At 40.3% G+C, this 13083-nt stretch overlaps 1 protein-coding gene across 1 annotated transcript; it reads right to left on the reverse strand.

Moving 5' to 3' along the window:
• Positions 1-8833: 8833 nt before the first annotated feature.
• LOC147662622 (uncharacterized) lies at positions 8834-12121 on the reverse strand. Its single transcript, XM_086951042.1, has one exon. The coding sequence runs from the start codon at positions 12067-12069 to the stop codon at positions 8899-8901; it is 3171 nt and encodes a 1056-aa protein (XP_086807168.1). The 5' UTR covers positions 12070-12121; the 3' UTR covers positions 8834-8898.
• Positions 12122-13083: the final 962 nt, after the last annotated feature.

Here is a 13083-nt window from a genome sequence, read left to right on the forward strand (position 1 = left end):
GTAATACCATCATTAGTCGGTATTGCATTATGCACCTAATACACCATTATTAAAGGGAGGTCTTTGTGTGCCTCTGATAAGCTGTTTCCATATGTTTCTTTTTTTTAATATGTTTTAGATAAGAATTGTAGGATCACATAGATGTAGTATTTCAAGAGATGTTTACCCCATTATACAATGCCATTGTATGTGAGGACATAGACATAGATAGAATTCCTGTATAGCTGTCTACCCCTAGACGACAGAAGATAATGGAAAATACCCAATTGAAAAGGCAGGAAGCACTGTCTTGGACTTTGTATCCTATGAAAATAATAATGCATTCTAGAGTAATCCCATGGCGCATGGCCACTCCTTGAAGATTACAGGCCACCTGATTGCAGTCACCTTGTTAAAATTCTGAAACTCAAGATGGCCAAGATCTGTGAAAGCACTGGTCTGAGTTGGCCCGATGCACTCCCCCTGGCATTATTGTCCATGAGAACTACCCCTCATACTAGAACTGGGCTATCACCTTACGAGGTGATTTTTGGTCGTCCTGCAAATGTGTGGGGAGTCCCTAGACCCCGGTCCTTTAGGGACATTGATTACCCTCTGATGACAGACTACTTGTATGCCTTGACTAAAAATCTTCGTTCCATTCATCAACAGGTATCGGACACACAGCGGCCACCGCCGGAGGGCATTGGACATCGTCTGGAACCAGGAGAGTGGGTTTTGGTACGAAACTATGACCGAAGAAACTGTCTGCAGCCAAGGTGGACGAGCCATTCCAGGTCCTCTTGGCCACGAGAACGGCGGTGAAGGTGCACGGGCGGAAGCATTGGATCCATGCTTCGCACGTGAAGCGCCTCCCGCTGCCACTACCTTTTGATGTTAAAAATCACTATGGAATTTTGAGTGAAGAAAACGAGGTCCCTGTGAGTTCTGTGCCTTTTTCGGATGTTCAGGATAAAGGACAACCAAGTGAAGGGCCACTTTCTGTGAAATCAGCAGCACAGTCTGAGGAAGCTGCTGATCCTCGGGCATTGGAGGAATCAAATGCCCCAAATGTTCTTGCTGAAACGCTGTTCCCCGATCAGGAACGGCCTGGTCATTCGAAATAGGACCTCAGGCCCCGAAGGCCACGCGGTACCCCAGCAACTGTTGGAAAGTAATAGGCAAAGACCTGAATCGAGGAGCGTTAGATTTTAGAAACTGGGGTACTGAGCGAGACACTGGACTGAACCTGTTGAGAGCTGGGAACACTTTGTAAAATAGCTCTGTTCAGAAAGAAAGACTGAGTTAAGGGCTGAGGTTGTGTTGGAATTGGAGTTGATTTCTCTTTTTGATCAAAGGAAAGAGCGTGCCTGTGAGGCTCTAACGGACACAGGGAGAAGATCCCTCAGGAAGAAAGAAGAACCCTCTGGTGGTCTTCGTGTACTTTTAGAGAGCGGCCGAGTTTATATCTGGACTTTTAGAAAGTATGTTTCCCTTTGCTCGATTTGCCCTGGAGGATGAGAAACCACTTGCTCCCCGGCGGTCTGTTTATTCTACACAGTTCTTTTCCGATGGTCCACCAGAGTGAAGGTGGCCTTCGTTGCTTTTATTATTGTAATTTCAATTATTTTGATGGGCGTGTTCATATATTTGGCTGCTTAATGGAAGTAGTATCAAGTCCATCCTATGATGAAGAGTATCTCCATTTCCCTGGGAGTTTTGATAAGAAACGCCACTATTTCACTTGAGTATGTATATGATTTATTTAATCTCACACAAAGACTGGCACAGATGAAGTATCTATTAGTTGAAGGGCCCATGAAATGCTTTTCACTCTGACTAGTGAAGGACACAAAGATGTCATGAAGTACAGTGTATTGCATTAGAGGTATATCCCGAAAAGACAGTAAAAAGATATCATGCAGCTCAATACCAGCCCAAATGTAATGAAGGAAGCATGAACTTTTCTTGCTGGGTAAGAAAATGAAGTGTAGGATTCCAATGGTTCACCAACACTGAGTTCACTAGTTCTTTCCCTTGAGCAGGAATGTTTCCCTTGAGCAAGTCAGTAAATTTGTGTAATAATATGTGCAGTCAGTAGAATTCATTAGACCTATATAATGTGAAAATTTCATTATTAGAAAATGTATCTGAATATCTGTATATAATACTGCAGAACATATCATTTCATATATGTAATCCACTAGTATAAATTGACCTAGGCCTTAGGCCTCAATTTGAATTTTTCTTATGCCATCTCTCTGGCTTTCAGAAACATGATCAATTAAATGAAGGATGGTATAGTGCAAGGCAGTGGTGGTCTCCCCCTCTGCAGATAATGGAATGTCAGGTTCTTAGTTTTAGTGGCACTTTCAAATAAGAGAGTGTTCTAGGATTAGTTTTTGAATATTGGCTACATCACGCCAAAAGGGCGGTCTGATGGGATATAAAATCCTATATATGGTATTGGCGTAATATATCCAATATATGTGTTAGCAATATGTACTCATTCATTTCTTTCTCTGATATATATATTTTGTATTGGCTCAATGTGTCTAACCAATATGAAGTTCCCGCTTGTTTTTCATGTGCTGCAACCCACTGAGCTATCTTTGAAATGTGCAAGCTTTAGGTGTACAGAATTGTTCCTGTAATGTGGAAACTCTTATGATACTCTTGTCCCCTCAGTAAGGGACCTGTTATGCTACATTGCTTTCCTTTTGTTAGGTTCCCAATATGAACATTTCTGTATATTGATAGAGGCTTGTTAATGGCAGGAAAACCTCTGATGCAGACACTTGTTCTGTAACTTCACTCATGGCATAGTCCCCCTCCCTCTTGGAGTTTGAATTACTGAGAGCAGCTTAAAAGTGAACTGTCTTTCCTTTAACTTGAGAATCCAAGGCCATCTGGCTTTGGCTTGCTGAGACACACATTCTTGCAGACTCTGTTCTCGTACTCCCAGGTCCCGAGATAGCTAATGGAGTTCCCTTTCTGACCTGTCTCAGGAATAGTGCAGGCCCTGCTAGCTGTAATCAATTGTGCCCTACATGGACTTACTGTATCATATGCTGACAACTTGTTCTTCCATGAAAGGTGATCTTGCTAGTGACTCAAACTGTATAAATGCATTGTATCAACTGTATGCTGGCAGTCTTCTCCGCACACCCAGAGGGGTGAGGATGAGAGAGAGGCTCCTCTGGCCAGAGCTCTTTTGAAGAATAAATGATTGATCCTTCTCCACTGTTTGGTAAAGGTCTATAGTCAAGTGACAACATAAATGTAATAAACTACAAATAATATATTTATCAACATATACTGACAGATAAACTCACCACTCACCAAGTTATAAACCTTCTTTTGTATGTATTTATTTTATCCTAAGAATTTCTATTTTCATTTTTTTGATTTTTCGAAAGAATTCATTGTATACAAATTTGTCTTTTACATTAAATTACTAATAGTGCATAAACATTAAAAACCATTACAGACAAACATATAACAAGACTAGTAATATATGCAATATGGCAAGGTAGGTCACAACGCGCGTTTCGGCTGGCTAGCCTTCTCCAGGTGGCCTTTTATTGCACTGAAATGTTAAAAAGACAGTGTGAGTGAGAGTGAGATAGTTATACATATTTTACTTAAGTGACATAAAAACAGATAATATTTCATAAACAAATATAAACAAGACAGTATTTTTTTTGTCTACAGTCAGGTTATATAGTGTAGATCATGGTAAGAGACAAATGAGAGACACAGACCTATATGCAAACCCCATAACATCCAGTACCTTGTTGCTGTATGTTCATGACATCCAAAGTACGCATCTATATTTACATAAATTTATTATAAGATAACATAAGTACTCACATTAGTCCTAAACTGCCTATATGTTCTAAATACACATCTATATTTACTTTTCACATTCAGATTGTCAAAGGACGGCATAAGTGCTTATATATTATTAGGTTGCCTGAAAATCACACATACACATCTATATTTACATTTCACTTCTAGATACTCCAATAATAGTGTAACTATTCATGTTCAATCCAAATTACCTGTATAGTTACCTGATGTAGACTTCATAGTATATTTTAAATTGTATAAACACGAAACCGAACAAAGGCAGGCGATATGTCCACTGGCATAGACAGATATCCTATACAGATTACAAGTCTGAGTCAAAGAGAGCTTACCCAAATTGGATTACAGGAAAACCTACACGTCCTTTTGGGCTTGAGTATAAGATAAATGTCTAATATATATAAAAAAAGAGAAGGGGAAGAAATAGACGACTGGTATAAGTAAATATCCACAGTGTCTTTCTTTTGTAGTCACATCAACTAGCATCCAGGAAAATGTACCTTATAGAGATATTGTTCCGTCCGCACGACTTTACATGATTAATTAAGTTGATAGAATATCCTTGAAGATTATTCTTCTTCTTTTTTAAAATTCAAGCTGAAACATGACAGATAGTTTGATATAAAAATAGGGGTTTCACACAGATGCATAAAGATGCTAAATGAGAAAACATGAGACGAATTCTACATATACCTGAATGACAGGCTTTGTTGTGGTCCCGTTTTATAGCGTATTCACTTTGATAAGTGTTCAAAAAAGGTAATTGCAAAGGGCAGGGTCGGCTGTGTAGCAAGGATGCAAAAACACATTAATACATGTGTGAATGGGTTCCTGAAAAAAATATATAACCAAGCCGTTTTTACATAGGGGAGATATTATTGCAAAAGAGAGATATTAATGGTTACAAAAGGCGCTTGTCATAGAATCATGGAAAGTGATGTTAAAATAAAGAACTATAAGGGGCTCTTATCATCGGAGTCTGCAGCTTATGCATTGAATAAATGTTGAACAAACAGAAGCCCTCTTGTTAAACAAACAAGCAACGTAGAAAACGGTAACCATAAATTACCTAGGGGGCTCGTGGGTCGTACTTCCGAGAGGCAGAGATCTTTAAACGGTAAATGGGTCTTGTGGTCTGAAAATGATGTGACAGACACAAGAATGAAGTTAGAAAAACGGAGGAAAAGTAACTGCGGTGTCCCTATATTTTCAAACGAAGTCTGATGGGTATCCAGATAGAAAGGCTTACCGTTGCTTCGGATATATGCGGCTGGCTATGACTCTCGTAGGCGTGGTGGGCAGAGTATCTCTCACCAAGGGAAGACGTGTGTAACCGATTTCAAATTCTGGCGCGCCTTTTATTTCCAAGTTGAAAGAGCCGCGATCGGCAAAAATAGTCATAGAAATAGGACTATGGGTCATTTAGGTCGGCGCCGGGTTAGTACGTCGGAAACCAAGGAGACCAAAAGATAAACACAGGACTAGTAGAATAATGACGTAGGGCACGATAGTTGAAAACTGAAAGAAAAGAGTAAGGTAAAAAATGAAAAAGAGAAAAAGGGGCTATAAACATGATGTAAAGTACTAAGCACCTTGCTGTGCATATCAGTAGAATGTTGACTTCTGATTTTCAATAAGAAGTAGATAAAGGGAATTTAAGAATAAAGTTTTAGACAAAAGGAATCATACGTCCAGGTATAATAATTGTCTCCTCCTAAGATGTGTACTATGTACAGGAATCCGAGATGTAATGGGGGGATAGATACTCGGATAAACTAAATTATCGCAGTGCAATCTGTATACAGAATAATATCATTCTGAATGAAGGTAGGATAAAATTGTCAATGCCAGTAACTAAATAATCGTAGTCAACAGCAGTATACACAGGCACTATACAGATAATTTTTACAACATACAAGTGCTATTTACAACATGTAATGATATTATATACAGTGTTCATTTCTTTACAATCGTTATTTCTAGAATTGAGTATTTACAAAGTCAGTTCAGCATTCTAGTGTAAACATGGATCGAATAGTTATACAGATATTCACAATCAAGACCATCTCTGGTAGCGGTATAGAGTATTTATCCATACTAGATCTAATCCCATGTAGAAGACCGTTCAATTTTGAAGCCATTGATTTCAGTGTTGGCTAGGTAGGCCCACTACATGATAGCATCAGACCACTGTATTTCTGAGTTAAGACCATTAGATACAGTATTGAACATGAATATATGATAGACTTCCCGCTTTTTGCGCACTTTGTCACAGCAGAGCCCTGCCGTTGGTATGATTTTTTCCAGTATAAACCACTTAGCATCTTCTGGAGAGTGATTGTGTTCTACAAAATGTGATACCAGTGGCGCTGAAATTTTTTTTGTGCGTATTGCAGATCTATGTTCTGTTAGGCGAGTGTTCAGGGATCTGGAAGTTTCCCCAACGTAGGCTTTCTCGCATGGACATAACAGGAGATATATCAAGTTCTTGGTTTTACAATTGTTTATACCATGGCTTGCCACAGTAATGCCATTGTAAGATATTGAATTGTCCACTATGCATTGGGCACATGACTTGCATCCGACACATTTAAAGTTTCCATGTATGGGGCGAGAGTCAAAAATGCCACGTTGTAGTATTGGTTTAGGGGGGGGCATCCTCGACCGTACTACAATATCCCTGATGTTCTTGTTCTTTCTATACGCGAACATGGGTTTTTGTATTTTATCTGATTGTGTCCTGTTTATGTTGAGCAGATACCAGTGAGAACTGATAATTTCCCTAATTTGGTCATTGAGGACAGAATGTCTTGTGACAGAAATCAGATTATTTTTCGCAGGTTCAGTTTCCTTTGATAGCAGATATTGGCGATCAAAGAAATGTGCTCTCTTATATGCATCCCGAATGACTCGATGTGGGTAGCCTCGGTTTATAAATTTGGTTTTCATATCTTCACTACGAGTGTCGTAATCGCTGATTTTAGTGCAATTACGACGAAGTCGTAGGAATTGTCCAAATGGGATTGCATTTTTTTGTTTCAGAGGGTGGAAGCTACTGTGATGTAATATTGTATTTCGCGCTGTGGGCTTAGTATAGAGATCTACATAGAGTGCATAGTTTTCATGTTTCAGTTTGATATCTAGAAATTCAATTTCTACATCACTAGATTCTCATCGCATAGATTGAGCCATTGTGTAAATTCTGATAAGGAATTTTGATCACTGTCCCATATAAAAATAATATCATCTATATAGCGTGACCATTGTATCACTGATTTAAAAAAAGGAGCTTCTTCTTTGAAGATGAATTGGTGTTCTCCACTGCCATCTGATTGATTATTGATAATTGGTAATTGGGAAGGGGCTAATTGGTAAGAATAGCCCCATAGTTTTATGGTAATGTAATAATATTTTGATTCCTTCAGTTATAAGGCCCGTGGCACGAGCTGATCCATCAACCGATACCAGAGTGTTAAAGATGCAGTAAACGATACTCAAAAACAAGGTATATGCTCTTTTATATCTAAAAATAGGTTATTTCTTGAACACTTGTGCTTCGCTTTAGTTCATGACATATACTGCAGTGGCATTTGTTAATAGTAATACCTACATTTTACCAATGAAGTTTCTCATCTCCAGAGCCCTGACAACATGTCAACTCTGGGTGTGTTTGGTTTATAGGTTTTATCATTAATCCGATATGTTAGCTGAAAATATTGTTGTTAGTCCCAGTATTGTTCAGTGTTGCTTTTACAGATAGTGTGATCAGGTGTGATTGAATGGTTTTCTTTGTATCTCTTCTTCACCAAATAAAAATCAACAATTTTTCTTTTCTTTTAGTCCACATTGTACTTGCCTCCCACTGTGTATCCTGGTTAAGCATGAGCGAATTTTGCGGATCTCGCGTTCGCGAATTTTGCGGATTTGCGGATTCGCAATCCGCAAAATCCGCGAATTCCCGCGAATTTGCGGATTTTTTTTTTTTTTGTGTTCGCCCGTGTTTCTGCCAGTTCGCGAGGGTTTTGTACACTTTCGCAAATTGCGAACTTACCTGTCGGGTCGCAAGTTTCGCGAACTTGTTGTTTCTACGTGTCCAGCCTGTTTGGGACACTCTTCTTCATCACTGCCACTCTCTGTCACCACTGCCACTCTCTGACTACTCATGCCACCCTCTGGCCCACCCATGCCACCCTCTGTTTCATCACCACACCCTCTGGTTGTCCAGTGTACATTATTTTCGGCAAAGCAAAGCACACCTTCCCTGCCTCAAGTGACCTGAATTAATTTGGGGCTGATTCATGTGTCACAGAATATTTTTTTAGCTGGCACCTGCTTCCTTAGTGCGCCCTGATTAGTGATCTTTTGCACTTGCTAAGTGCTTTCATTGTTGCAAAATTAGTTACAACACCTGCCCTGCCCCAACTGACAATAATGAATTAGGGGCTGATTAATGGATTTTAACTTCCAGCCTGGCTCCTGCTTGTCTCCCTTAGCTGTAATTCAGGACCTTTGTGGCATATGTGTAACTATTCTGAGGTTCAGAGCAGGGTCACATAATAGTTTCAACTGGCAACTGAACTCTGGAGGGGCCCCTCAGGAAGCACTCCAGGAAATGGCTACTAATGATGAGCCTGAACTTTTGAACCTGGTAAGTAGTTACTTTCAGTTTTGCTAAGATCGTATTTCTGCAATTTTGCACTTATTCGCGGGGTGCGAACTCACGCGAACAGTGCGAGCAGTGCGAGCAAAATCCGCTGCTCGCGGATTTGCGGATTTTGCGGGAAATTCGCAAATCTCGCGGATTGCGGATTTCCCGAAAATCCGCAAAATCCGCGAGCGGAACGGATTTTCCGCCCACGCCTAATCCTGGTACATCATGTCGCTTTGCTATGTGTACGGAAGTGAACAATCACTGAAAACAAACACTTTTATAATCCTGCAAATACTGTTATCTGTTTTCCTTCTTTACTGCTAGTCCGTGTTCTATCATCTGGCATTTCAATGTCCCACATAATTTGAATTAAAATCTTTTTCCGTAATTCATTCCTCTCACAATAACTGCACTGTTCTGCTCTTGTCTATGTCCTCAGATAGGTCAATATTATTTTTGATGTTCTTAAGTTCTTTCCGGAGTCTCTGTGTTCGCTGATGTGTTAGGAGGTTTGATAAATGACTAAAGTTCTTCCCACATTCACTGCTGTTGAATAGTTTTTCCCCCATGTGTGTTTGCTGATGACTTTGAAGGTGTGATAACTGACTAAAGCACTTTGTACATTCAAAGCACTTGAATGGTTTTTCTCCTGTGTGTGTTCGCTGATGTCTTTGTAGTCCTGATAACTGACTAAAGCTCTTGACACATTCATTGCACTTGTATGGTTTTTCTCCTGTGTGAGTTTGCTGATGAATCCTTAATGCCGAAGAGCTGCGAAAACTACTGTCACATTCACTACAATGATAGGGTTTTTCCCCTGTGTGTGTTCGCTGATGTGTTTGGAGGCTTGATAAGTGACTAAAGCTCTTCCCACATTCATTGCACTTGAATGGTTTTTCTCCTGTGTGTGTTCGCTGATGTCTTTGTAGTCCTGATAACTGACTAAAGCTCTTGACACATTCATTGCACTTGAATGGTTTTTCTCCTGTGTGAGTTTGCTGATGAATCCTTAATGCCGAAGAGCCGCGAAAACTACTGTCACATTCACTACAATGATAGGGTTTTTCCCCTGTGTGTGTTCGCTGATGTGTTTGGAGGCTTGATAAGTGACTAAAGCTCTTCCCACATTCACTGCAGTTGAATGGTTTTTCCCCTGTGTGTGTTCTCTGATGTCTTTGTAGCCCTGATAATTGACTAAAGCTCTTGACACATTCATTGCACTTGAATGGTTTTTCTCCTGTGTGAGTTCGCTGATGAATCCTTAATGCTGAAGAGCTGCGAAAACTACTGTCACATTCACTACAAGGATAGGGTTTTTCCCCTGTGTGTGTTCGCTGATGTGTTTGGAGGCTTGATAAGTAACTAAAGCTCTTCCCACATTCACTGCAGTTGAATGGTTTTTCCCCTGTGTGTGTTCTCTGATGACTTTGTAGCACTGATAATTGACTAAAGCTCTTTAAACATTCATTGCACTTGAATGGTTTTTCTCCTGTGTGAGTTCGCTGATGATACCTTAATGCTGAAGAGCTGCTAAAACTACTGTCACATTCACTACAATGATAGGGTTTTTCCCCTGTGTGTGTTCGCTGATGACGTTGTAGATGTGATAACAGACTAAAGCTCTTTAGACATTCATTGCACTTGAATGGTTTTTCCCCTGTGTGTGCTCGCTGATGACTTTGTAGATGTGATAATCGGCTAAAGCACTTCAGACATTCACTGCACTTTAATGTTTTTTTTCCTGTGTGAGTTCGCTGATGATACCTTAGTGCTGAAGAGCCATGAAAACTACTGTCACATTCACTACAATGATAGGGCTTCTCCCCTGTGTGTGTTCGCTGATGTGTTTGGAGGTTTGATAAGTGACTAAAGCTCTTCCCACATTCATTGCAGTTGAATCGTTTTTCTCCTGTGTGTGCTCGCTGATGTCTTTGTAGCACTGATAATTGACTAAAGCTCTTGACACATTCATTGCACTTGAATGGTTTTTCTCCTGTGTGAGTTCGCTGATGAATCCTTAATGCTGAAGCGCCGCGAAAACTACTGTCACATTCACTACAACGATAGGGTTTTTCCCCTGTGTGTGTTCGCTGATGTGTTTGGAGGTTTGATAAGTGACTAAAGCTCTTCCCACATTCACTGCAGTTGAATGGTTTCTCCCCTGTGTGTGTTCGCTGATGACCATTTAGCACTGATAATTGACTAAAGCTCTTCCCACATTCACTGCACTTGAATGGTTTTTCCCCTGTGTGTGTTCGCTGATGACTTTTTAGGTCTGATAACTGACTAAAGCACTTTGTACATTCACTGCACTTGAATGGTTTTTGCCCTGTGTGTGTTCGCTGATGGCTTTGTAGCACTGATAATCGACTAAAGCTCTTTAGACATGCATTGCACTTGAATGGTTTTTCTCCTGTGTGAGTTCGCTGATGATACCTTAATGCTGAAGAGCCGTGAAAACTACTGTCACATTCACTACAATGATAGGGTTTTTCCCCTGTGTGTGTTCGCTGATGTGTTTGGAGAGTTGATAAGTGACTAAAGCACTTTGCACAGTCACTGCACTTGAATGGCTTTTCCCCTGTGTGTGTTCGCTGATGAATCCTTAATGTTGAGTAACGAGTAAAAATGCTTTCACATTCATTGCAATGGTATGGTTTTTCCCCTGTGTGTATTCGCTGATGTGTTTGTAGATTTTCTAATCGATTACAGCTCGTCCCACAATCACTGCACTGGTATGGTTTTTCCTCAGAGTGTGTTCGCTGATGTCTTTGTAGGTGATCTAATCGACTAAAGCTCTTCCCACAGTCACTGCATTTAAATGGCTTTTCTCCTGTGTGTGTTCGCAGATGATTTTGTAGGTGTGATGACTTACTGAAGCACTTTGCACATTCACTGCGCTTGAATCTTTTTTCTCCTATGTGGTTCCACAGATGGCTTTGTAGGTGTGACGAGAAAGTAAAACACTTTGCACATTCACTGCACTTGAATGGCTTTTCCCTTGTGTGTGTTTGTTGATGTCTTCGTAGGTTTGATAATCGACTAAAGCTCTTCCCACATTTACTGCACTTGAATGGCTTTTCCCTTGTGTGTGTTTGCTGATGTGTTTTGAGGTTTGATAACCGACTAAAGCTATTGACACATTCATTGCACTTGAATGGTTTGCCTCTTGTGTGCGTTCGCTGATGAATCCTTAATGCTGAAGAGTAACTAAAACTGCGGTCACATTCATTACAATGATAGGGTTTTTCCCCCGTGTGTGTTCGCTGATGACTTTGTAGCTTTGATATTCGACTAAAGCTCTTCACACATTCACTGCATTTAAATGACTTTTCCCCTGTGTGTGTTTGATTATGTCTTTGAAGGTGTGATAACTGACTAAAGCACTTTACACATTCATTGCACTTGACTGGTTTTTGTCCTGTGTTCGTGTGCTGATGAAGCTTGAGTAGTGATGACAAACTAAAGCTCTTGCTGCATGTGTATGATTCTTCTTTCTTGGTTAGTCTCTGTGGGTCGGGTATATATTTGTCTACATCCCATGACTGTATTTCCTGATGGGCCAACATGGCTGTTAAAGCACTTGTGTTTTTCTCACACACTTTATATGTGTGCAGTATTTTGCACGTTTTATTTCTGTATTAACAATAAAATACAATAGCCACCAAATATTTTCCACACTCCTAATACATAGAATGTGTCTTTGTAGGCGATTGTGCCTTTAGATTGGATTATGGCTATGCACGCTTGCAGGTAAAGATGTATCTTCTTTCTGGCCGGTGCAAATTTGGACAGTCTGTTGTATTGTTACTGTGGTTTGGCCAGAAAGAGTTTACAATTCACCTAGAGCACGGAATGATGGCTTGTCTTTATTTTAGAAAATAGAGCACTGCGGTAATCATATCATACCGATCCCATGATCAAAGTTAGTATTTAACACTTGTTTATACAGGAGGCAGGTTGTTATTGTTGTTGCCTTAATTTTCCTAAGGTCATTTATTCGTCTTTTGGCGTGGAGGTGCACAGCTCAGCGTCTTACAATCACTGAAATTCCCTTGATGCTTCATCCGAGATCTGTCAGTGTGTGCGCACGTTCCTCTGCCGCCGACTGCGCTGATGTTTTCCTGAATACTGTAGCTCAATATTTCTGCTATTATTGAAGATTTACAGCATTCGCTTCATTATTGATGGTCAATTCACACATTCAAGGCTTGTTTTCTGTTGGATGTAAAGATATTGAAAATTACTAAATTGAAACATAATGGAATGAGAACGTATAATATGTAACTTGTTGTAAAAGACATTTCTGGGGAGATTTACCAAATCTCCACGCAATGCAGCGCACAGGCCTCCCCACGCGTAGCTGCGCTGCATGACAGGGAGGGAGCAGAAGAGCACCATATTTTCAAAGATATGGCTCTCTCCTTCCCTTTCCCTTGCGCTGGCACCGATTACAGCAGCCCTGTGCCATGCACACACCTTAGCACCAGAGCGCTAGGGTGTTTGTGTGTGTGAGTCCAGCATAGGTTTTGTACAGGAAGGACACCCTTCTTGTACAAAATACTATGCCTAGACATGAGGGA

Source organism: Lissotriton vulgaris, unplaced genomic scaffold, assembly GCF_964263255.1.
Source record: "Lissotriton vulgaris unplaced genomic scaffold, aLisVul1.2 SCAFFOLD_1779, whole genome shotgun sequence".
Taxonomy (NCBI): Eukaryota; Metazoa; Chordata; class Amphibia; order Caudata; family Salamandridae; genus Lissotriton; species Lissotriton vulgaris.